This window comes from Prionailurus bengalensis, chromosome C1 (assembly GCF_016509475.1).
Source record: "Prionailurus bengalensis isolate Pbe53 chromosome C1, Fcat_Pben_1.1_paternal_pri, whole genome shotgun sequence".
Taxonomy (NCBI): domain Eukaryota; kingdom Metazoa; phylum Chordata; class Mammalia; order Carnivora; family Felidae; genus Prionailurus; species Prionailurus bengalensis.
In genome coordinates this window covers 160,637,244-160,663,923 of record NC_057345.1, presented here as the reverse complement: position 1 = coordinate 160,663,923, position 26,680 = coordinate 160,637,244, and the positions used below count along the sequence as shown (strand labels likewise).

At 40.1% G+C, this 26,680-nt stretch overlaps 1 protein-coding gene across 2 annotated transcripts in view; it reads left to right on the top strand.

The window, feature by feature from the left end:
- Nucleotides 1-4,992: 4,992 nt before the first annotated feature.
- The window catches only part of TLK1 (tousled like kinase 1), a 150,921-nt gene continuing 129,233 nt past the window's right edge, over nt 4,993-26,680 (top strand). Inside the window, exon 1 of one of the 2 annotated variants that reach the window (XM_043577019.1) lies at nt 4,993-5,605. In XM_043577019.1, coding sequence (XP_043432954.1) covers nt 5,467-5,605 — 139 coding nt within the window. In that variant the 5' untranslated portion in view covers nt 4,993-5,466. The remainder of the gene's footprint in view (nt 5,606-26,680) is intronic. The other variant, XM_043577020.1, reaches the window with a different exon arrangement.

The following is a 26,680-nucleotide window of genomic DNA, read 5'->3' as shown; positions in this document are numbered from 1 at the left end:
TTGTTCTCCATGAGTACATCACCCCTTTTCCTTGGCAGAAGTAACCACTCTGATTTTGGCTTTTCATTCCCTTTTCTTTTCTCTTCCTAGTTTTGCCATATATACATTCCTAAACAATATATCATTTAGTTGGAATGTTTATACATGGAGTAAACTGACTTCATCATTCTTTAATTTGTTCTTTTAAATCAGCATTATACTTGTGAGCATTTTATTTTTTTATTATTTTTTTAATGTTTATTTATTTTTGAGAGAGAGAGAGACAGACAGAGCACAAGCATGGGAGGGGCAGAGAGAGAGGGAGACACAGAATCCAAAACAGTCTGCAGGCTCTGAGCTGTTAGCACAGAGCCCAACGTGGGGCTTGAACCCACAAACTGTGCGATCATGACCTGAGCCAAAGTCGGATGCCTTAACCGACTGAGCCACCCAGGCGCCTTGCTTGTGAGCATTTTAATTGTTGAATAATCTCCTATTGTGTGAAGATACATATTTCTATTTATTTATCCATTCTGTCGATGGGCATCTGGGTGGTTTCCAGTTTTGGGCTGCTATGGACATTCTTGTTCTTATGTCCTATTGCACACAAGCAAGAATTCCTCTAGGATATATTCTTTGGAATGGAATTTTCAGGTCATAGAATTCAACTTTACTAGGAAGTACTCATTAACTACTCTCTGCTTAGTTCAAAAGGGCCAGATTTAATAAATAAAAATACAGCATGCTCAGTTTGATTTGAATTTCACGTGAACAACCAATACTTTTTTAATGTTAGTACGGTCATGAAAAAATTATATTTCATCTGGAAACCCTAACAAGGTCAGTAAACTTTACCGAATCACAAACATTGGCCAATGAAACATGAGGGGGTGGTGGAATATTTGGTCCTTTTTCCCTCTGCCAGAGCGGCCAACCCAGTTGTTAGCTCAGGGGGCTCAAATGCTTGCTAACCAACTATATGGGTAACTAATTGGCTCAATCAATGTGCATACGGCATCAACTCAATGCCAGGCAGGTGCTAGATGCTGGGACTATAACTGTAAACATGAAAGACAAGGTCCTTGTCCTCTCTAGGCTTTTAGCCAAGGTGGGGAAACAGAACAGTAAAGAAATGATGTATGCACTATGGGAGCAGCGGTATGCTGGTGAGGAAGCCCTGATTTGTAGCCTTTGATGCCTTTGGGGTTGTAAATACTCTTACCATGGCTGGCTTCAAGCTACCAGTGTGACATCACTGAACTCTGAGTTGGGGAGAGATGTACCCAATCTGTTCTCTGGGCAATATGAACGGGCTCCGACACCACACTGTAGGGGGAATACTCAGGGCACTTTTTCCATTCTGTAGGCTCTTTTCTGGTTGGTTTGGGGAAAAGGAACTTGGGCATTAAGTATTTCCTCAACTTTGGAAGGAATCAAATAATAAATATAAAATGCACTTATTATATCTATAGTCTTGTCTGCTTTGTAACTATTTTTACTATGGCATATAGAGTCTAATAAATGTAGTTCTAAATTATGATTAGTATATAGATGGGAGCTAAGATATCCCCTTTGGTATATGACCTATCAGAAGACCCTCCTGCATTGCTCCCTCACTTGTATCCCGGCTAATCCTCATCATTCATTTATCCCATAAATGTTGACAGAGTGTCTGTGCCAGGCACTGTACTAAAGCTTTGAGTCTGGCTTCATGGAGCACTCAATTCACAGAAAGAACACTTTCCCCAGCTCATCCTGATTCTTTCTAGGCAGGGTTATTGCCTTCTCACTTATTCAGTTCACTCCTGTGTTCTCATGCTGGCTTTCCCTCTGGGGATATTTTCCCAAGGAAGCTTGCCAAAACTCCCCTTTCAATGATCCTTTCTTGCTTTTCCAGAGATTTCTCCATCCCCAGAGTGGCAGGTGTTCCTTTCTGTCCAAATCTGGACTCTCCTGACTTTTCTGTACCTTTTCCTATTGTGTAAATTGTCACTCTAGCCATCCTATCTATCTCTATCAAATAATTTTTGAATGCCTCTGTACTAGCTGATGTGCAAGATGCAGGGGAGCCTCTACTCACCCTCTACGTTTTCATTATCATAATCATTTTATAAAACCATCTATTTGTATAATTTTTATGCTTTACTTAAAAAAATAAAATGGTTTATCGTACCAAATTTGGAGATCATAAAGGAGAAAGAATAATTATCTAATGTCACAATCCGAGGCTAGCAATTAGGAACTATTTGGGGTGCACCCTTGCAGTCATTTGTTATGCATGCTTACAAACTGGAATCATACCCACCTTTTCACTTACTACAGTGTGAAAATTTTATCATCTTTTTCAGTATTCTTTCAAAATCTGATTTTAAATGATGACATGATATTCCATTTTCAGGCTACGCCACGGTTTATTTAGTTAACTCTACTGCTGGCAGCAGCCTCTTTACAAGTAAGTTAGCGTTGATGATCTTTAATGTAAACTACAGGAATGCAGGAATCAATCATTTTATTGTCCTTCCTAGGCAGCACTTGTAACAATATATCTACATTGAATTATGTATATGCTGTGATCCTCTATTCACCATTTAAAATAAAAGGAGCAGGTCAGCATAAAATGTAACCTAGGTTGGTATAAAGATAACTGGAAGCTGTGGAGAAGGTTGGAAGATAACCCACCATCAAATCTCTTTGGTTGGGTTGTGTTTACTACAGGAGAGGAGCTAAGCTCTGTAAGAAGTCTTGGCATTGGTAGGAGATTTAGAGACCACCTAGTGGTGCTAACCTTTTTCACAGGTGAGGAAATTAAATCAAGAGGGATTGTTATCTGCTGAGACTAATACCCAAGTATCTTGACTTCCTCTGTCCTATTCTCTTTTCATCATACTCAGCTGACTAAGCTTACTTTTTTTTTTTTTTTTTTTTTGAGAGAGAGAGAGAGAGAGAGAGAGAGAGCAAGCATGAGTTGGGGGGGGGGGAGAGGGAGGGGAAGAGGAAGAGAGAGAATCTTAAGCAGCCTCCACGCCTAGTGCAGAGCCCCATGTGGGGCTCAATCTCACGATCCTGTCATCATGACTTAAGCCAAAATCAAGAGTCAGGCACTTACCCGACTGAGTCACCTAGTGCCCCAAGCTTACTCTTAAAATACAGAAAGAGCATATATTTACTTACATGTCCTTACAGGAAATCTGTTTCCCCCTTAGAGTGCATGTACTTTGGTATAAAAGTCTAATAATGGTAAGGTCCTAGATACATATCCAAGAAAAAGGAAAACATATGTCCACACACAGACTGCTACACAAACCAATGATCATAGTAGCATTATTTGTAATGGTCTCAATGTGGAAACAATCCCAATGTTCATTAACAGGTTAATGGATAAACAGGGTTCTATTCATACAATGGGCTACTCTGGCCCATTAATTATTAAGTGCAACAATGTAAACTCAATTATGTTGAGAAAAAGAAGCTGGATGAGTACCAACTATATGATTCCATTTATCCAAAATTCTGGAAAATGCAAACTAAGTGACAGCAGATCTGTGGTGACTTGGGGATGCAGTTGGGAGTACAAAAGGAGTATCAAAGGTAGAGGAAACTTTGGAGACTGATGGATATATTCATTATCTTGATTATAGAAATCGTTTCACGGTTGTATACACATCAAAACCTATACTGTATACTTTAAATATGTGCAGTTTATTGTACACCAGCTATACTTCAAAAAGTTGTTTAATTTGTGAGATCCACCTCTTTAAGTTTGAAATGCAGAACATGACTAAGAACTCACTGAAGAATCTGAAATATAAGAAGACTAAAATTACTTCTGGTGATAACTGACAACCAAGGCTCTATTCTAGTATGATAGTTTATCTGAACATAACATTACTATGAGAAATGCAAAGTCATAAAAATAAAAAATAGAAATGACATTTTTGTCCCCCTGGTAATCATACCATTTCCTCATGCCTGTACAGTTGCTCTATATCATAATCTTTTTAGTGTTCTAGTCAATTTGCTTTCTTAAAGGGAGCAATAACCTTGTTTTTCCTGAGCTATTACACAGCTACTTTATGTACAAGATGCCCAATCCGTGGTGTGTCTTCTGTGTGTGGGTGTGAAGGTGTGGAGAAGGCTACACTGTATCTATACATTTTGGCAAATGCTGTAACTTGCTTTGGGATTTTCTAGCCATAACTCAGCGGCGGCATGAAAACAAGTTGGAACTTTCTAGAAACCATACTCTCCTACAAGATGAACACTGGATAGTTTCCCTAAATATGTGAATTCATTAATCAAGTTTTTTTCTATCCAGATGATTCACTTACTGTCTTAAAACAAAGAACTGTACACCACACATAGAGTGCACAACACCGGTAAAGATTCTTTTTAGAAAACGTTCATAAAGTTTTATTTTCGCCCTCCCCCGCCCCCAACTTATTTTCGTAGCTCTTCTATTCGGTAATCACTACAATTCTGCAGACCGGGAGACGCACGCAGGTTTTTTCGCACACTACAAAGGGGAAAGAAAGAAGCAACTCTTAACTTTTCAGTTCCATTTTGAGAAATGATCACATCGAACTCCTGAGAAGGACAGCCCAGCGAGAGCAGAAGCATTTCTCCCCAGGCTGGGTGTGGGTCGGGAGCCAGGCGCGCTTCCGCGGGAGGGAGGGGGAGTCAGGTGGCAACGGAGCGGGAGCCAGTGCCGGCGGGGGAGCGTGCGGGGTGCGCCTCCCTCCGGCCGGCGCGGGGAGGCCGCCCCCGCGCTCTCGAGTCAGCCGGCCCGGGGCTCCCGCGCCGCGCTGAGATCCGCGGGTGCGCCAGGGGCGCCCGGCACCCGCGTCTCCTCCCTCACGCGCTCGCTCCCTCTCCACCCCCCCCCCCGCCCCCAACCCCTGGCAGGTCCCTCCCCCATGCCTGCTCCCGCGGCCGCCGCCGCCGCCGCCGCTACCGGAGGCACAGGAGCCTCGCGATAGTGTTTGCACAGGCGGCGCGTGACGCCGCCGCCGCCTGTAACTGATGCAGAGGTTACCCCGCCGCCTCAGCCGCCACCCACCGCCCGCCGCCGCCGCCGCCGCCGCCGCCACCCAGGCGACGCCGGGGGCCGACGCACTGCAGAGGTGCCGGCAGGTTCCGCTCGCGGAAGTCTCCTCGGCCGGCGCAGCCCGCGCCCCGCCTGCACTCCGCCGGGCGCCCCCTCGACGCCTCCGCCGCCGCGCTCCTTCCCTCCGCCTCTTCCCCGGCGCGCCCGCCTGCTCCCTCGCTTCTCCCCCTTTTCCTCCTCCCCGTCCCCTCTCCTCCCCTCACCTCTTCCCTTCCTACCTCCCCCCTTCTCGGTTTCCTCCCCCATCCCCTTGACTCTCCCCTCCCTGCCCTCGCTCCCTCGCTCGCCCTCAGCGCGGCCCCCGCCATGACGGAGGCGGGTGCCGGTGCCGTTGCCGCCGCTGCCGTCGCAGGGGGGGAGTCGGGTTCCCAGAAAGTAGCTTGATGAGTGTCCAAAGTAGCAGTGGAAGTTTGGAGGGGCCGCCATCTTGGTCCCAGCTCTCCACGTCTCCAACCCCGGGCTCGGCGGCGGCGGCCAGGTCCCTGCTGAATCACACGCCGCCATCCGGGAGGCCCAGGGAAGGTAAGCGCCGTCGCGCCCGCGCCCGCTCGCGGGCCTCGTCTCTCGCGCCGCGGCCCCCGCGCCCCCCGGGTCTCCTCCGCCGACCCCGGGGTGGGGGATGGTGACGAGGTGGACGCGAGGCCGCCCGGCTCCGGGGAGGTAGTGCGTTGGCTGTGGGTGGTGGTTCGCGGGTGGCGGCGGAGACGGACGAGGGGGTGCGCGCTGGTGGGGACGGGGCGAGGCGCGCAGACTCGCATGGGCTTCCTAAGAGCCTGTGCTGCTAGGGTGGGAAGCCTCCCCCCGGACGCCAGCCCCTTTCTGCTCCATTTGCTAGTACACTCAGTACTCTTAACCTCCTGGCCTCCGGTCTCTGGTGGGTTTTCCCTCCCGTTGAAGCATTCATCCTCGAGCCCCCTCCCCTTCCCTCGCGCACTCCTCCCATAGAGGCGGTCCCCGCTCTGCGAGCTTTGCAGCCCGGGACCTGGAGGATGCCCCTCGCTAGCAGGGTCCCTGCCCTTTGGGGGAGAGTCGCTTAAATTATCAGAGCCGACTTTGATCCCCTGCCTGGCCCCTTAGAGCAATTTAAACGGCAGACTGACTCGTGGGCAGGCTTTTGAAACCACCCTCTCCAGATGGTTGCAACTTTCTCTCCTTCGCCATCACCCACTGCGTGTTGGTGCGTTATCTCTCTTGTGCAAGTAGGCTCCTGTTCCCTGACAGAGTCGTGGGTTTTGTGGGAAATAATCGGCGTAAAGGTTACTGCAAACACGCACCAAATCGGTTACAATTGTTTTCTAAGTTTTCTGGTTTCTTGCATGCAAGTGTGCTGCCACCAGATGTAGCAGTTACACAGCTAGTAAAGACACAGGAGTGCTTTTGACCAAGATTTCAACTTGCTGTATTTAACTTTAAGTATACGACATAAAATGAAATTTGGAAGAAGAGGCATTTATGGGGGAGGAAGAAATGCGCATGGAATCACGTTTAACGCTCTTTTGTCTGGGAAAACGTTTAGCGGTATTCATCAGCAGTTGGTAAATGGGTTGTTCACTCCCAGTTGTGTCACACAAGGAGACTGTAACCACATTTTCAATAAATGTCTGGAAGTCCAATAGTCTTGTGAATCCTTAAAGGAAACCAGGAGCTTTGGTTTATGTAGGTATTGGTGGGGTTAATTTATTTTGAAAATATCTGTCAATATTTACTACCCAGCCTTGACAATTGTTAATCAAGTGTTTTGTGCCCTGAATCTAGTGGTTCAGGCATAGCATTCTTTGTCATCTTGTTCCTGTGAGCATGTGTGAAAGTGACAATAGGCTCAAAGATTGGCATGAATTTGCTCCAGAAAATTCATGGAAAGGTTTGATTTATGGCATCCATTAAGCATGCTGAGTACATTGAGAGACATTTTCCCCTTTTCCATCTTACCCCCAACACTGAGTTCTGATTATTAGAAGATAAAAGTTTATTTATTAACTAATTCAAATTTAGTGCATCTGGCGATTTTTCTTTTTGCACTTGAAAATTTGTAAATGAATGTTCCAAATTCTATTTTGTAAATAGAGCAGTTGGTGCTTTTAGTATGCTTTTATTTTTATCTGTAGTTTCATTAAGATACTTAATGATAGTGTTATCAGTAATAGTGTAATGAGTGATAGTAAATGATGGTCTTGGGAAAGACCGTCTTTTTAAAAGGCTATACCTTTTTATCATTCATTCATTTCTCAAGTATGTATTGAGCCATTTCACTGAGCCAAGACGTAGTGTTGAATTGTTCATCTGTAACATCAGTTATCAGTATTAGTAATTTAGGGGCTACAAAGTCTAGATTGTGAGTTTCTGAGGTTACTTTAACTCTAGTTAAAAAACTTCTATGTCATTCTGCAATTTTCCTGATGTTTGAAAATCCTGAGGGGTTAGAATAATTTAGCTTGAGCTTCCAAATAACTAGAATTCTTTGTAGCAGTTTGGATTACAGTAGGCTTTTATGTAAACTAAATTAGTGAATCTTTTGTTTATTAATAAAATAACAAGACGTGCTTTTGTGAACATTTATATTTCATCAAGTACTTCTGTGGCCACAGTGGTATATTTCTTTTTGACCAACCAGCATGTAAGTTAAAACTGTGTTAATTTTCTCTAGGGTTCTATGTATTTATTCTGAAGCTATTGTCTTTCGGATATCATTAGTGCTAATAGGAATTGCATATATGAAACCTTAGACATAATGATGGAGACATTTACTTTTGAGTGAGATCCCAGTGTTCATTTTAACAAGTGTTTAACATCTTTTGTGGATATACACGTTAGTATATTGTATAAGTTGATGTAAGTTGAGGGAGTTTTGGACTTAGGGTGACTGTTAGTAAGAACCGTTAATATTAGTAGAACTTGAATATATGCATCTGGGGCACCTGGGTGGCTCAGTCGGTTAAGTGGCTGACTTCGGTTCACATCATGACCTCACGGTTTGTGGGTTTGAGCCCCACGTAAGGCTCTTGCTGTCAGCACAGAGCCTGCTTGGGATCCTCTGTCTCCCTCCCTCTCTGCCCCTCCCCTGTTCTTGCTCTCTCTCTCTCTCTGTCTCTAAAAAGTAAACATTTAAAAAAGAAAAGGATGTATGGATCAAGGTGAAAACAAAGTTTGTTTCTGAAGAATTGAAGCAATTTCATGCAACATAATAGAAAAATTTAAACTCAAAAGATACATGGATGTATGTGTACAAAGTTATGTAAGGAACTCCTTCATGGAGTTCAAAAACATGGGCTGTTTTTGAAGATGGGTCAGAACTGTAAAAATTGATTATTTTGAAGTTTTGATATATTTGAAACCAAAAATTTAATATTATACTGTGATTATTTTCAGTGCTCTCTATTTTGGCTTTCTTCTTTCCTTTCTCACTCTATTCTCATATTAATATAGTTTTACTTGATTACAAATAAAATACACCTTTAAATATTATAAGGATTAGGGATTTGTTGGAATTTAGTAATTTGTGTGATAGAGGATAGACCACTTCTATTCCTAAGAGTCCCAAGGCTTTTCCTTTATCAGTCTTGAAGTTCCCTGAGAGGTGTCAGCAGTTGTCACTCTGGATTTCATGTTGGATCTTGTAAACCTGTGGTCTCTATTCCATTTTTTAAAAGTTTATTGATGTATTTTGAGAGAGAGAGAATGAGCTGGGGAGGGGTGGGGGTAGGAGGACAGGGAATCCGAAGCAGGCTCTGTGCTGACAGCAAAGAGTCCAGTGCGGGGCTCGAACTCAAGAACCGTGAGATCATGACCTGAGCCAAAGTCAGAGGCTTACTTACTGAGCCACCCAGGTGCCCCAATCTTTATCCCATTTTATCTTCTAATAATCCTGTGGTTAAGGAAATGAGAAGAAATTAAGTGCATTTCCAAATAAAGGTTAGTTTTGCTTTACTGAGGCCTAGGAACCTAGTGTCATATTGGCTAGAAGAACAGATGGAGTTTTTCTTGCCTATCAGTACATGGGTACTTTTGAATAAGTTATTGCTAAGAATCAAATGATTATACAGAAGACTTGGATTTTCTTTCTGTTCCATCTTACTAGATATGAATAATTTGCTTTATTTTTATGTAAACAGTGAAAGTAGTTTGGTTAAAAAGATAATACCACAGTGTAATTAAACTGTTGCTCATTTTATTTTCATATTTACAGACTGCATCCCTCAGAAAGAAGAATTAAAGTATTTGACGCTGGATGATTAATACCTGTAGGGAGATGTTAAAAATAAAGGTGTACCAGATGGCCATTTAATTGCTTGTAGTCACTAGCTGGAGGACAGGGTTGTATGTTTAAGGGTTTTAGCTTAGGAATAGATATATAGTTGGTGCCTTCTTTACAGAGGCACATTTATGAATTAGAGGAGAGAGAAAAGAGAGCATCCCAGGATAGTTAGAGGTCTGGGAATCTGCCCTTGGGAAATACTTTCTTTGGTTTCAGGAACCCTTTGCTGTCTTAAAAATTACTGAGAACTCTAAAGAGATTTTATGTGGGATATGCCTATCAATATTTACTGTTTTAGAAACAATTTCAAAAGTACTAACTTATCTAAAAATAGTAAACTGATTACTTGGTAACGTTTTTAAATGAAGAAAAAGTATTGTAAAACAAAAACTTGAGTGAGAGTGGTGGCATTGTTTCATAGTTTTACATCACTTTAATTTCTGGCTTATTAGGAGACAGCTGCATTTTGCTTCTGCTTTCAGTCTGTTATGATTTATTTTGATTGAGGTATTGTGAAGAAAATCCAGCTTCATATAGATAGGTAATTAGAAAAGATGATGTATTTTAATAGTCTTTTTAAAGAAATTGCGTCTATTCTTCTTTGATATTACACCAAAATTTGACAAGTGGCAGGTTTTTTTAAAACGTTACTTCAGTATGGAAGTACACCGTATTTCCGAAATGTCTCCAGAACCCACAAGAAATCTGTGGACTATACATTTATAGCCCAAAGAAGAGACCACTGAAATGGTGGGAAGCATGATAGCTGTCTTGTATTTCAAAAATGTAAATAGCAGAGTAGATTCATTCTGCTATTCTAGAATGTAGACCAGCAGGTGAAAGTTAGGCATAGATTGAATTCGGTATAATTTTTTGGCAAGGATGTTAGTAAGAACTGTATAGCAGCTAGACTTGTCCAACAGTGGAAAAAACTGCTCTTGGAAGTATTTAGCAATAAGAATTTAAAGCAGTCTACAGGGACATTTTTGGGCGAGGCAGAGATAAATTCTGTTGATTCTTATTTTGAGTGCTATTGAATTAAGTGACTTCAGGTCCCATCCAATTTAAAAATATAAACATTCTGTGATTCTTTGAAAATCACTTAATTCTATAGTTAAACTGTACTTATATGTGTGTGAATGATTTGAATATTCTCTTCAGTCACTGGTATGAAACTCTTGTTGACTTTATTTTGTGTTTTTATTGTGCTTTTCCTCTGAGTATTTTCTTGTATTTTCTGGAATCAACGCTATTAGTCTTCCTGAAATCTTGCTAAATTCCCTGTGAAATATAATAAGCTTTGAGGGCATTTTAGGGAATCAGATGCTGCTTATGATACAGTTTAGTAGAGTTTGTAATATATTCAGGCACAGAATTTTAGAATACTGTGGGGGCTGATTTTCAATTTTGAAAGAGAAACTCTCACCGGTCTTTATAGTCTTATTTGTAATTGTTTATGTGATTTCAGAAGGAATATGCTTAATCTGTGCTAATGGTTTTAAAGCTAGAGAGTCTGAAAAGAAGATACATGAAAGAAAAGTGTTGAAATTGATTACTCTTGAATTTAAAAATGCCTATTAAATATAACCAGGACATAAAGTAAAATGAAGAATTTTAATTCTCCTCGTATTCAGAGAATTATGCATGTAATACTTACCATTACCTGTAACAATTCATATTTTAATTTTATAAGGAACATAATCTCTTTTATGAGTTGGATTGAAAAGTTAGATTTTAGGGAACTTAAGCATAAATTCCCATAACTTCGTTGAAGTTCAACTGAAGTGTAGTAAGTGACACACAGCTCGAGACTTCATGAACTTGCTGCAGTTGGATTTAGAGCTGTTTTTATAGAAGAGCCATAGGAGTAAATCGTTTAGTTTCATAAAACGCTTCATGCTTGTTAATCATTTCCAAAAATCTAAGAAAAATTTAGAAGAATAGTGTTACGAAGTAAGAGAAGCAGTATGGTACAGATGAGAAAGTACATTGATCGTAATTGAAATCCAAGTGTAGTCCCTGCTTTGCCGTTAACTAGCTGTGTAACCTTGGGCAAGTTGCTTATCTCTCTGCTTCAGTTTCATAAAATGAGAATTGTAGAGCTGAAAGGGACCTTGGAAGCAATTGAGTCCAAACCTCTCATTTTACAGATGAGGAAACTTAGATAATTTACCCAGGCTTTTATTGTGAGAGACCTGGGACCAAAATTCACTCTTCTGACTTTCAACTTAGTGCTTTTTCCGTTACACTTTGTGGCTTCTTTTCATCTGTAAAATGAGGGGGTTTGGATTCGAGGCTCTCAGAGGTCTTGACCAGCTCAAAAATATTATTCTTTTGACATTTGTCCTAATATAACTTATTGGAGGAAAGTTTGGTAGCTTTTATTTATTGGTGAAAGAAATGTTTCTTGAAGAAGCAGTGTGACTTTTTCAAGGTTATGTTTGGGTTTGTTAAGGGAAGGTATCACCTTCATTATTATGGAAAAAAAATTTCAAGTTTATGAGCTTGGTAAGTAGTGTGCTGAGTGATCTTGTTTTTAATGATCTACTTTCTTTTAAAAATTTTTTTTTTTTCAACGTTTATTTATTTTTGGGACAGAGAGAGACAGAGCATGAACGGGGGAGGGGCAGAGAGAGAGGGAGACACAGAATCGGAAACAGGCTCCAGGCTCTGAGCCATCAGCCCAGAGCCCGACGCGGGGCTCGAACTCACGGACCGCGAGATCGTGACCTGGCTGAAGTCGGACGCTTAACCGACTGCGCCACCCAGGCGCCCCTTAATGATCTACTTTCTAAAACACTGTTATGAATATATTAAAAACAATGTTAGTTACATAAATAACAGTGTGGTACTCTGAAGTGAAGTAGCTAGGTTCTGGAGTGTTTCCCCCCTGAGTTAGGATTGTCATTATTTAATAGCACGTCCGTTGTGCTGCCTTTTATCACAGTTTTATTTGTGTTGCCTGCTAGATGGAGAGGTCTTGAATTCAGAGATTGTGTTTTGTTCATTTCTGTATTCTTAGTGCATACCAGGATGTCCTCTGTATTGGCACCCAACACAAAGTTTTGTTGAAAGACTGTTAAGTCTTCTTAAAAATGGAGTGATTATGTATCTTAAGGTGCACATATTTTCAGACCCAGGAAGATGCTTATGTTAGTAATTCTTAGGTTATATTTTAGAGAGTGATATTATGGATAGCACCAACAATAATAGCCACAATTTATTGTTTGCATATATTCATTTAATTCTCGTAACTTTGTGAGGTGTACGCAACTTTCTTTCTCATTTTACAGATGAGGAAACTGAAGCACAAGAGAAGTGAAGAAACTTGTGTGATGCAGCAGTGAATGCTAGGGCTGAAATTTGAGCAAAGTCTGCATTTTAATGTAGTGTCTACATTTTAGGTAACATATCATGAGGATATGTTACCTAAGATACAGAAATTTGGTTTTGGTTACTTTCTTAGTTATTTTTCCTTCACAGTTTTAATTTACTAATCTTTTAGGCCCATTCAGTTTACCTATAAACTTGTGTTAGTTTTTTTTTTTTTTGCATGAGTTTTTTTTAATGTTTTATTTATTTTTGAAAAAAAAAGAGATAGAGTGTGAGTGGGGGAGGGGCAGAGAGAGAGAGAGAGAGAGAGAGAGAGAGAGAGAATCTGAAGCAGGCTCCAGGCTCTGAGCTGTCAGCACAGAACCCGAAGCGGGGCTCAGACTCACAAACCGCGAGATCATGACCTGAGCCGAAGTTGGATGCTCAACCAACTGAGCCACCCAGTGCCCCTTTGCATGAGTTTTTTTTTTTTTTTTTTAATTTTTTTTTTTCAACGTTTTTATTTATTTTTGGGACAGAGAGAGACAGGGCATGAACGGGGGAGGGGCAGAGAGAGAGGGAGACACAGAATCTGAAACAGGCTCCAGGCTCTGAGCCATCAGCCCAGAGCCCGACGCGGGGCTCGAACTCACGGACCGCGAGATCGTGACCTGGCTGAAGTCGGACGCTTAACCGACTGCGCCACCCAGGCGCCCCTGCATGAGTTTTTATACACGTATGAAGATAAGATTAAAAAAAGACACATATAATAAACCCCAAACCAAACAACCCAATTTAGAAAGTTACGCCAGCTGTGCAAATCTTACATTTCATTTTTTCAGATATGTTTAGTTCTTTCATGGGAAATGTTAGAGGTACACTAGTGAAAAACCTTATTTTTATGTTTAATAATCTAAATTGGAATGCCATTTATCTTCCCATTTGGCCTCATAAGCCCACCACAGCCGTAACAAATAAACATTAGGGTTGGAACAAAGAATTTCCTACTGAGTACAGGAGGCTTTATAACCTGGTACATAAGGTTCTGAACAAAGTTGAGGTGCTTTGAGGCTTGAAGCAAGAGGCTTGAAGCTATGGCTTGTCTATAAGAAGCATTTTTTAAAGTGTTTAGTTTTAATTACTTTATTGCTTACAAAAAAAAATCTCTTGATATGTATTATTTAGTAAATCTAATGAGAGACAGAGAATTTGACTAGGTTAATAGGAATTCAAAGCATGATGAGGAAAGACAGAGCTGATCCAGTGGGTAGGTTACGAAGCTTAAATCTTTTTTTTTTTTTTAACTTTTAAAGTTTCTTTTTTGGGGGGAGAGGGGAGGGACAGAGAAAGAAGGAGAAAGAGTATCCCATACAGGCTCCATGCCCTCAGCGCAGAGCCTGATACAGGGCTTGAGCTCACAAACTGGGTGATCATGACATGAGCCAAAATCGAGTTGGATGCTTAACCACTGAGCTGCCCAGGCGCCCTGAAACTTAAATCTTCTCCTGTGGCTTCATTATTAGTTCTGAAATGTTGGGACTGCCAAGAAGACAAGTTATACCCATATTTAAGCAAAAATGTGTATATTCTACAAAGATGCATTACAAAGCCAAGTATGAGTGACTTCTGGGATAACATTTGTTCTTCTTCACTGGTCACACTCCTAACTTTGTGCCTTCCTTGGAAACTGATTCAGCTGGAGGTAATGACAAACTATTTCTAGATTTAAATTCTTGAGCTTTATTGTTAATAGTATCGCTAGTTTTGTTAAATGTGATACATTGTGTGATTTTATGATTGACACTTGACACTGTGTATGTGCTTCCCATCTGATGATAAAATATTGTGACACTTGTGAAGGTCATAGGGATTTGTATGAGGCCAGTCAGATTCCTCCTGTCTCTCATAAGATCTGAGGCATGTTCCACTTTTTTTTCTCTTTGGATAAATAGTGTGTTTGCCTCTTTAAAAATACAGTTTTTCCTTTTTTCTGTGCACACGTTTTTAAAAATATGGTAATTATATGATTTAGTCAACTTAGTATGTTACTTGTTTTACTTATGTATCTTACTTATTTTTTAATGTTTATTTTTTGAGAGAGACACACAGAGTTCGAGCAGAGGAGAGGCAGAGAGAGAGGGAGACACAGAATCTGAAGCAGGCTCCAGGCTCTGAGCTCTCAGCACAGAGCCCCATGCAGGGCTTGAATGCACTAACCATGAGATCATGACCTGAGCGGAAGTCAGATGCTTAACCGACTGAGCCACCCAGGCGCCCCTCATTTATTTAAAATAGTCATATACTTATTAATGGTAGGCCCTATTCTAGGTACTTTGTAAATAGTAACTCATTTACTTGTAACAATCATACGAAGTAAGTTCTGTTATATCCCTGTTTTACAGATGAGAAAATTGAGGCCCAGAGAGGTTAAGTAAGTAACTTACTGAAGAACGCATAGAGAACATGTAGCAGAGCCAGGACTCAGACTAGGCTCCTGAGTGCATGCTCTTACAGTTACCCTATTTTGTCAACACTATTCCATTGGATGAATGTACTATAATTTACTAACTTAAGCATTCTTCTTTAGGTAGTGTTTTAGTCATGGTTCTGTTGCTTACCTGTGATAAAAACTTAACATATGCCTTGGTAAATTAAACAAAAGAAATGTATTGGTTTATGTAACTGGGAATTGTATGTGTGGAAGAGGCTGGAATGGCTTTGGAAATAGCTTAGATTCAAGATTTCACAAAATGGCATTGAGTCTCTGTTTCCATTTCTGGATTCTTGTAGCCTCTTTTTGGAACTTCGAGACACATACCTTTTAGTGTAGCAACCACAATTGAAAGATAGCTTCCCTTTCCTGATGTCCACATGTCAGTCAGTTTTGGGTTGCTGCTTTTTTTTTTTTTTTTTTTTTAATTTTAGAGAGGGAGAGTGCGAGAGTGGGGGTGAGGGGCAGAAGGAGAGAGGGAGAGAATCTTAAGCATGCTCCATGCTCAGTGCAGAGCCTGACATGGGGCTTGATCCCATGACCCTGGGATCATGACCTGAGCTGAAATCAAGAGTTGAATGCTCAACCAACGGAGCCATCCCTACACCCGTGATGCTGATGTTTCTAATTGTCAGTTTCTTAACCAGTCACTGGGACCTGGGAGATGAAGTTCTGCAAGGTAACTAGCTACTGTGGCTGTGGGTAGGGTGAGTTGGGGAACCCACAGAAAATCATGATTGATAATCCCCTTAAGATCACACAGATTAGTTGAGTGGTAGTTTTCCTGAGAAAGGGATTATGGTGAACAAAAACAACTACGGTAGTTATTTAGGTTATTTTTTTCTTTTTATTTATTTTTAATTTAAATTTTATTGTTTTGGCTATTATGTAGTGGTATAATGAATAAAAGCTTTTTTTTTTTTTTTTTTCTTAAAGACAGTTTTCAGTGGAATTGTCAGGGCAAAAAATATGACAATTTTAGGACTTTTGATGAGTGTTGTCAAATATTGTATGAAGGATTGTACTGAGTTCATGTATCTGCAGTGCATGAGATGGGTATATATTTTTGAAGCAGATGAGGTTCAACTCATCCTATGAAGTACTGGGCTTAAATATTATTAACACAGTGCTTTGCACTTAATTGAAAGGTTGCAAACCTGACAAGGAACATGTATCTAATCGAGTTTGTCAAATGCTTTATTATATTTTTTCTGGGCATCTCTTACTCTATTTAAAAACTTTTTGTTTTATACTTTTAAACATTTTAATAAACTTTTATGATTTTATACAGTAAAAACCTAAGGCTAGTAAGTGGCAGTATCCTGCAAGCTCTTGGCTCCTACTCTTTCTGTCTAGTGTCTCCTATTTCTTTGACCTCGTTGACAGCATTGTCCTTAGTTTTTGGATATTGATACTGTATGTAAAAAGCATTATGATGTAGTAAGTTAGTGTAACATAAGTAATAGTTATAAGCATGCAATTGTCAGACCTGGGTTCTCATTTGAATTTTGTCACTTAAACTGTGGTTACTTAACCTCTCAGTGCCTCACCTATAGATTTTCTTGATTGTAGGTTGGGATACTAGTGGTAACTACTTCACAAGGTTGTGAGAATTAAATGAGAAATTCGTGGCACATTAAGCAGTCATTATATGTTAAATATTACTATTATATATAGATATAACGATGCTTTAGAATTTAATTTTTTTCTTTATTCAAATGGCAAGAATGGGGCGTCTGAGTGGCTCAGTCGGTTTAGCGTCCAACTCTTGCTTTTGACTCAGGTCATGATCTCACAGTTATTGGTTCAAGCCCCACATCCAGCTCTGCTCTGACAGCACGGAGCCTTCTTGGGATTCTCTCTCTCCCTCTCTCTCTCTGCCCCTTCCCTGCTTGTGCTCTCTCTCCCTCTCTCTCAAGATAAATAAGTAAACTTAAAAATATATATAAATGGCAAGAATAAGAAACAAGTACTATCTGGATAGAGATCCCTGTTGCTGGAGCACATTTAATTCACATGGATTGTCTCCCTGGGCTGTTGAAGAATTCTAGTAAAGTTGTGTCTGACAGAGGCAGATTTCGAACGTTGTTCAAAATTGCTACTTTCATTATTTTAGTTCTTGTAATTTTCTGTGGCTTGAGAATTGATCAAATTTATGAGACATGTTTATAACATTTAAGCAAGCATCAAGCAGTATATATTTGGATTAGCAGTGTTTATGATTCATCTTGTTTTTCATATTGCTTTCGATATGCAGAAATATACTTGAAAGCACTGCATTGAAAATTGTAAAAGTGCCTTGTATTGTGTTTTTTTCATGTGTTCTTATGTGTGTACCAAGGAGATTGCTTTATGTGCAGTAGGTGCTTAACAATGTGTGTTTATTGGTGGGTGTGTAGGCAGTGTAGTCCAGGGGTTAGGATTGTGGGATACTATAGATAGACCTGGATTTATTTCCATTCTCTGTCACTTCTGAGCTGTGTGACCTTGGTTAAGTTACTTGCTGCTGCTGCTGTTAGTGTTTGTGTATGTATGTTCATGCAATGGTCAATTTTTTCTTTTGAGGTGAAAGACAAGGATAAAAAAAACCAGCTCATATTAGAGAGTCATTGAAAACTAATGTTTAGGTTACATTCCCTCATCTCTACGTGTTCTTGTATTGTAGGTTTCATAATTATACTTTAATTATATTAAATGTATAATATAATTAAATAAATATATTAAATTAATGTATACTAACATAACTTAGTTGATATGTACACCAAAACTTAATCATAATTGTTATTTCACTGTATAATATTTGACATTTATTATGCATACAATAATATTTCTTCCTTTGAATTGCTTCTTTAGTGTATATTTGAAGGATTTGGTTTATTGGGTAGAAGGAGACAGATATTAAGCGTCATATATTTTATTGTGTATTATTATTTCTTCCCAGTGGGATAACTAGGATTTTAAAGTCTGTTATTGCTTCTCAGCTATGAATCAATTGTCATAGCTTTAGAGTTTTATAGAAACCTTATTGGTGTAGTTTGTTTATTTACTCAGCAAGTATTTTTGGACCTAGAGCGTAGTACTGGGAAAACAAAGATACATAATAGAGTCCCTGCCTCTTAGGAGCTTGGTCACAATCCGATGGGGAAGACTGTAATTCATAACATGTAATTCGTACTTTTACAAAATATACTTAAAAAAAAAACACGCTGTGGATCAAGTAAAACAGTCTCTGTGTTACTAGGTTTCAACTTACGATATAAAAAGAAGAACTGTGATGTAGTTGCAGCATATACTATATCAAGGTATTTGTCATTTGGTTGCTAGAAAAAAACTTAAGCAAATAAGATTTCCTATTAGAAGGATATACAGCTGGGTATATCTTAGAACGCAGACCTCAGGGGGACTGAAATAGAAACTGGACATTCAGGAATCAAGGCAGCACTATTCTCCTGTGGATCATAGAGCAACCCTTTGCAGCTGTGAAGGAAAGTTCTCTAAGAAAGAAAAGTAGCAAGTGAGGGAATTGTATTTCTATCATAGAGGTATGAACAAAGTTCTCCCTAGAGAAGGGAATTACGGTTATGTCTTGATTGCTAGTGAGAGTGAACTTAATATTTTTCAAAATTTTCTTAATCTTTATTTTTGAGAGAGAGAGAGAGAGAGAGACAGACAGACAGACAGACAGACAGACAGCATGAGTGGGAGAGGGGCAGAGAGAGAGGAGGCAAGGGAGACATAGAATCTGAAGCAGGTTCCAGGCTCTGAGCTGTCAGCACAGAGCCCATTGTGGGGCTCCAACTCATGAACTTCAAGATCATGACCTGAGCTGAAGTCAGATGCTTAACCGACTGAGCCACCCAGGCGCCCCTTGAACTTAGTATTTGTATCAAGAGCCCATTGCTGATCTTTCTTGATATATTTTACCTTAGGCATTAGAATATATGGTAGTGATGTCAGTCCTTGTTATATTTGATGGGACCATTTTCTCCATTTTTTTCTTTCTATATATTTGTAAATTTTCCATTATATAAAGTTTTATACTTTTATTCAACACAAGTATTTTCTTGTGATATTGCCCTTTAAAGTTCAAGTACTCTAATTTTGCTGTGATGCAGCTGATTTTTTAAATTTTGTATATTGTTTTATCTTATTGAAGCATAAGACATATAGAAAATGCCCACAAATATATTTTAGGTTAGTGAATTATTATAAACCATGATCTGTGTAACTACTACTACTCAGTCAATAGAACATTCAGGGGCGCCTGGGTGGCTCAGATATCAGACTTTAGCTCAGGTCATGATCTCGTCGTTCATGAGTTCTAGCCCTGCATCTGGCTCTGCTGACAGCTCAGAGCCTGGAGACTGCTTCGGATTTTGTGTTTCTTCCTCTCCCTATGCCCCTCCCCCACTAGTGTTCTGTCTCTCTCTCTCTCTCTCTGTCAAAAATAAATAAAAACATTAAAAAAAAAAAAACATTCAGAAGCCCTCTTCCTTCTCCCATCAGTCACTACCTTCTCTCTTCTTCCCACAGAAATCACTATTCTGACTTGGTTATGCCTATTTTGAGCTTTATATAGATAGATTCACACAGTATATACGTTGTTTTTTGATATCCATGTTAATTCCTGTAACTGTAGTTCATTTTCATTGCTCTGTAATGTTACTTTGTGTGCCTGTATCACAGTTTATATAATCTGTTGATGGATGTTTAGATTGTTTCCACTTCTTGACTATTACTAATAATGCTGTATGAACATGTTTATACCTGTCTCTGCGTGTACTATTAATATCTATTGCGTATATACCTAACAGTAAATTACTGGCTTATAGGATATTTATTTGCCTTTAGTAGATCCTACTGGTTTCCCAAAGTGGCTGTAACAATTTATACTCCCATAAGCAATTTATGAGAATTCCTATTGTTCCACGTCTTATTAGTATTATTTATTTTTGCTAATCTGAAGGGTGTGAGGTGGTTTTATGGTTCTAATTTTCATTTCCTTGATGAGCTAACCATTTTTGCATAAGTTTATTGGCTTTTGGGTGTCTAACATATGTTAAGTGTTCAAATCTTTTGGTCAGTTTTCCTTTGTGGTGTTTGTCTTACAAAAAACAGTAATGTATTTAAAGGAATTCTTTTTATATTTTGGATAAGTATTCTTTTCTTTTATTATTACTTCCCCTTTTCTGTGGCCTGCTATTTCCCTCCCTTTATGGTATTTAAGAAGTATCTCAAGTTCATAAAAATGTTTTCCTGTATTTTGTTGCTTTTAATATAGGCATTTACAGCTGTAAATTTCCCTTTAAGCACTCAGTTAGCTATCAGTTCATCATTAAGTTTTGTTATTTTTGTGTGTGTGTGTGTTTTTTTTTTGTTTTTTGTTTTTTGTTTTTTTTTGAGAGAGAGAGAGAGAGGGTGTGAGAGCAGGGGAGGGGCAGAGAGACAGGGAGACACAGAATCTAAGCAGGCTCCAGGCTCCAAGCTGTCAGCACACAGCCGGACATGGGGCTTGAACTCGTGAATCACGAGACCATGACCTGAGCTGAAGTCAGAAGCTTAACCGACTGAGCCATCCAGGCACCCTTGTTATGTTTTTGCTTTTACTCATCTCAAGTGTTGTCTAATTTCCCTTTTGATTTCTTATTTTGACCTGTTGCTGATTTAGGAGTATGTTAATTTTCACATATTTGTGGATTTCCCAAATTTCTTTCTGTAATTGATTTAATTCATTTGTGCTTAGAGAATATACTTTGATTTTAGCCCTGTTCAATTTGTTAATACTTGTTTTATGGCCTCGCATGTGGTCTGTCCTGGAGAATGTTGATGTGTGCATTAGGAGAATATGTGTTCTGTTGTTGGAGTATCCTCTACATGCCTGTTAGGTCTTGTTGGTTTATAGTATTTAAGCTTTCTCTTTCCTTCTTAATTTCTGTCTAGTTCTACTATTGAAAATGGAGTATTAAAGTCTTCTAACTATCGTAGGATTGTCTGTTTTCTTCCTTTGATTCTGCCAGTTTTGCTTCATGTATTTTGAAGCTCTGCTATATGGTGCAGACATATTTATAATTTTTATCTCCTGATGGCTTGACCCTTTAATTGTTATAAAATGTTCCTCTTCACCTCTAGAAATGTTTTAAACGTGTCTGATAGTAGTATATCTACTCCAGTTTTTTAATCATTGCTATTTGCATCGTGTCTTTCCATCTATTTACTTTCAGCCTGTTTGTGTCTGTGAATCTAAAGTGTGACAGCATTTAGTCGGATCTTGTCCTTTTTTAATCCAGTCTTAGAGTCTTTGCTTCTTTTTTTTTTTTTACATTTATTTATTTACTTATTTATTTTTGAGAGACGGAGGGAGACAGAGCACAAGTGGGAGAGGGGCAGAGAGAGAAGGAGACACAGAATCCGAAGCAGGCTCCAGGCTCCGAGCTGTCAGCACAGAGCCTGACGCAGGGCTCATACCCACAAACCGCGAGATCACGACCTGAGCCAAAGTCGGATGCTCAACTGACTGAGCCACCAGGCGCCCCCAGTCTTTGCCTCTTGATAATGATACTGGTACATCTGCCATTTTGCTTTTACATCTGCCATTTTGCTTTTCGTTTCCTGTGGGTCTCTTTTTGTCTTTCTGTGCCTTCTTTATTGCATTCTTTTGCATTATTTTCTAGTGTAACATTTTAATTCCTTTAATGATTTTTAAATTATTTTTGGGTTATTTTCTTAGTGATTGCTTGAGGGTATACATTACACAATTTGTCAAAATCTACTTCAGATTTATAATTCTGGTGATATATAGAAGCTTTATTTCTATTTAGTTCTACTCCATCCTTTTCTTTAAATCACATTGCTATGTTACAAACTAAAAAACACCTTATTATAATTATTTCATATAACTTCTGTCTTTTAAAGAAACTGATAAGAAAGGAAAACATGTACATATAATAGTTTTTTACTAACTTTCTTATTTATCATTTCAGTTCTCTTCATTTCTTTCTGTAGATTTGGTTTACTATCTAATGTCATTTCCTTACTCCAATAAAGTTTGTCTCCACCTGCCTCCTTTATGCTATTATTATCAGATGTCCCATTTCTAAATGTTTTAGGCCTAATGACAGAATTATATGCATGTTGTATGTGGTTACTTTTTTAAGTTGGTTAAGAGAATTAAGGAGAAATATGCAATTATGCTGCCTTTGCTGACACTCAGGTTCTCTCATGTAGACTCAGATTATTGTATGGTGTAGCCAGAAGAACTGATTCTTTTGCCAGCTCCAGTCAGCTCTTCAGCCCCTCTAGTGGATTTTTCATTTTAGTTACTGTACATTTCAACTCTAGAGTTTTAATTTAATTATTTTGTATTCATTGGCATTCTCTTCTATTTGAAGAGATACTGTCATAATAACCTTTCTTTAATTCTTTAAACACGGTTTTCATGGTTTCTTTTAGTTCTTTGAACATATTTATAATAGCTGCTTTGAACTCTGCTGAATCCAACATCTGGGCCCTCTCAAAGGCATGTGCATAGTCTTCTTGACCACCAGAGATGACTGTGGTTTTGACCCTGTTCTTTTTCTCTTTCCCTGATTTTCCATTAAGCATTTGGCTGGTCTGCTTCTACTGCCATCACACTCAGCTGTCAGCCTCCATTAATTGCTAGCTGATTGCTCTGTTGCTTTCATCAACTTCCCGGAGCATAAATTGCTCCACAGTCTGATTGCATTAAGTCAGGTTTCTACAGAAGCTTAAGGGTTGCCAGTCTTTGAGACTTGTGCTTGCTTTGGGAGGTAACTGCATTTCTCACAGTTTGCATCATTCTCTCGGTTAAACTTCTAGATGGTCTGTAGCTTTGCTTGTTGCTACTTCTGTCATGGAACTACAATCCTCTTTTTAGTTGTTTACCTCCAAAATCTTCATAGTTTTGGAAAATTCCCTTAGGAATGAACTTCCCTATGATCTGCCAAATAAAGTCTGTTTCCTTAGGTGGAGAACAAAGCTCTCAGTTCTTACAGCCTGTTTTTTCCTCCTGGGAAGAATCTCTGCCTTGCTTCAGTGGAGTTAGGGATAGAGAAAAGAGATAACTTCTCTTAAACTGACACCCAGCTGTAGGAGTAGGGCCCTGGATGAGGATGGTAATCAGTATTCTCAGCTTGCTCCTCCTGGCAAAGAAGTTTTGCTTATGAGTGAGCAATTGTGACACAGTATTTTTGGAGTAGAGCTTCTGCTGTATTAGTGGGAATTGGTTGGGAAGAGGGACCCATTAGTTTTCTCATCCATGCCTGCCTGACATAGTTTCTGCAACATGGAGCTGGGGGTGGGGGTGGGGTGGGTGGTGGAAGATGCCAGCATCCTTCTCCAGGGTGAAATTATACTCCTGGACTGGGGTAGCGGAGCTCATGCAGAACCCATCTGGTATAGTTGGGACGTGTGAATGGGAGTGACTTGTGGCTCAGATGAGGTGCTGTTCTCATCTTAGTTTGGTATATTTTCTTGAATTTGTGTTTCTCCATTTGCTGTATGCCCTTAGGACAGTCTCCAGAAACATTAAGTGGTTGGTTGGTTGGTGTAAAAACAAAAAAACAAAACAGGTTAAAAAAAAAAGTTTCACCAGTTAAATGGTTGTTTCACTGGAGGGATGGGAGGGATAGTCTACTGAGCTTCTTATGCCACTATTCCTAAAGTTGTCCCACTCTGCAATATTGTCTTTCAGAAACTTCGTTGTTATGCTTTTCTTTCTGTTTCTTTTTTATTGTTATTTTGTTAATGTTTGTTTATTTTTGAAGGAGAGAGAGGGAGAACCAGAGCTGGAGCTGGGGAGGGGTGGGCAGAGAGAGAGAGAGGGAGACACAACCTGAAGCAGGCTCTGGGCTCTGAGCTGTCAGCACAGAACGCGATGCAGGCTTGAACTCATGATGAGCTGTGAGGTCCTGACCTGAGCCGAAGTCGAATGCTTAACTGACTGAACCACCCTGGCACCCCTGTTATGCTTTTCATATGCTTTTCTTTCTGAAGTTGGTTTTTTCTGTGTGGTGTGATGTAGTAGTAAGTGTCATTTCCATATGGCTGTCCTGATATCCGTTTACTGAAATGGACTCTTTCCCACTGTTTTGCAGTGCCCCCTTTTTTTATGAATCAAGTGTTTGTACCCAGGAACATGTCTGTTTTCTCGGCCGTGCATTCTGTATCATTTGTCTATTCTTGTGCCAATGAAGTTTAGGGGTGATGGTGGGGTTTGTAGCTGACGGCCAAGAAAGAATTCTTGAAGACGTCTTTGGTGCAAAAAGGTGATTTTACTAAAGCATGGGGACAAGACCTGTGGGCAGAAAGAGCTGCACTTTAAGTGTGGGGGTGACCATTTTATGGAGTTGGAGGAGAGAGAGTTCCTGAAGGGATTATCATATGCTGAAGAGTCACGAAGTATTGGAGGCCTAGCTACTGTCAAGCTAAGGTTGTTTTTCCCTCTGGCAAAGCATTAACATGAAGACCATAGGGAGTCCTGGACTTTCTCAGCTGTTAATGAGGTTGCCTTTTTCTGGTAAACGGGTAGAGACTCTTTACCAGTTTAACCATTTGTTTTTTGTCCTTTCTTGTTTTTGGGTAGCCTGGAGTGTCCAAAGAATATCACACATATCCCACCTGGGGTGTGTGTGTGTGTGTGTGTGTGTGTGTGTGTGTGTGTGCTAGTTCGTATTTTGCCCTCAGCCTGCCTTATGCTCCCTCATCAATACCGTTTTAATTACCAGCTTGATATCCAGTAAATATAATTACCTTGATATCCATTAAAACAAACTATCCCGCCTTTTGATAAGTGGAATTCTAAAGATGTTCTCCCAAGATTTCTTTTCTCCAGTTATTCAATTCAATACTAATCTACAGTAGTGCTCTGAAGGGTTTTGCAGGTGTAATTACCGTTATTGGCAACAAACCTTAAAATAGTGAGATTACCTTGGATTATTTTGGTGGGACCAGTTTAACTACTCAGGCCCCTTAAATACAAAAGAGGCTGAAGGGAAGAAGGCAGAAGAGAGATGGGGCATCAAGAGAGATCAGAAGAATTTGGCTCAGAAACATGAAAAGGACTTGGCCTGCTGTTGCTGCCTTGAAAAGAGGGCCGTGAGGCACAGAATATTCTTGTATATAGAATAGCTTGTATTCTAGAAGCTCTCGCTTGACCGACAGGAAGGAAATGGAGACCTTTGTCCTATAATTGCTTGGAACTGAATTTTGCCAGCATCTTAAATGAACCTGGAAATAGATTCTCTCTCCTAGAGTGTCTAGACAGAGACATAGCTTATCTGATACCTTGATTTCATCCTTGTGAGAGTCTAAGCAGAGAACCCCCCTGAGCCATGCTGTGCTGAGAGTCTTGACCCACAGAAACTGGAGATAATACATGTGTTTTTTCAAGCTGCTAAGTTTATGGTAACTTGTTAGAACAGTAATAGAAAATTAATACACATTCTATTGATTTTCTGTTGATTTTCTTCAAGATTTCCTTGGCTGTTTCTGGATACATTCTACAAACCAAACCAAAACCAATCTATGAGGGTTTGAGATTGCGCTGGATCTGTTGATTTTATCTTTACAATAATGTTTTATCTTTACAATAATGTTCCAGTCCATGTAGATAGTATAAATTCATCATTTCAGTATTTTTATACTTTCCTCTGTAATGATCTTGCATAATTTTTTTTTCAACGTTTTTTTATTTATTTTTGGGATAGAGAGAGACAGAGCATGAACGGGGGAGGGGCAGAGAGAGAGGGAGACACAGAATCGGAAGCAGGCTCCAGGCTCCGAGCCATCAGCCCAGAGCCCGACGCGGGGCTCGAACTCACGGACTCACGGACCGTGAGATCGTGACCTGGCCGAAGTCGGACGCTTAGCCGACTGCGCCACCCAGGCGCCCCTGATCTTGCATAATTTTATTACACTTCTTGGTGTTTTATTTTTATCTTCTGATATTGTAAATAGTATATATTTTTTTAATTTTTTAAATTTTTTATATTAGGCTCCATGCCCAGTGTGGAGCCCAATGCAGGGCTTTAGATCAAGACCTGAGCTGAGATCAAGAGTTGGACGTTTGGGGCACCTGGGTGGCTTAGTGGGTTAAGCATCAGACTCTTGATTTCAGCTCAGGTCATGATCTCATGGTTGTGAGAGCTCAGTGTTGTGCTCTGCGCTGGGCATGGAGCCTGCTTGCTATTCTCTCCCTCTCTCTCTCCCTCTCTCTCCCTCTCTCTCCCTCTCTCTCCCTCTCTCTCCCTCTCTCTCCCTCTCTCTCCCTCTCTCTCCTCTCTCTCCTCTCTCTCCCTCTCTCTCTCTCCCTCTCCCTCTCCCCCTCTCTCCCCCTCTCTCCCCCTCTCTCCCCCTCTCTCCCCCTCTCTCCTCCTCTCTCCCCCTCTCTCCCCCTCTCTCCCCCTCTCTCCCCACCTCCTGCCCCATCCCTGCTCTTGCATGCTCATGCTCTCGCTCTCTCTCTAAAAAAAAAAAAAAAAAGGAGTTTAACTGATGGAGCCACCCAGGTGCCCCAAATAGCATC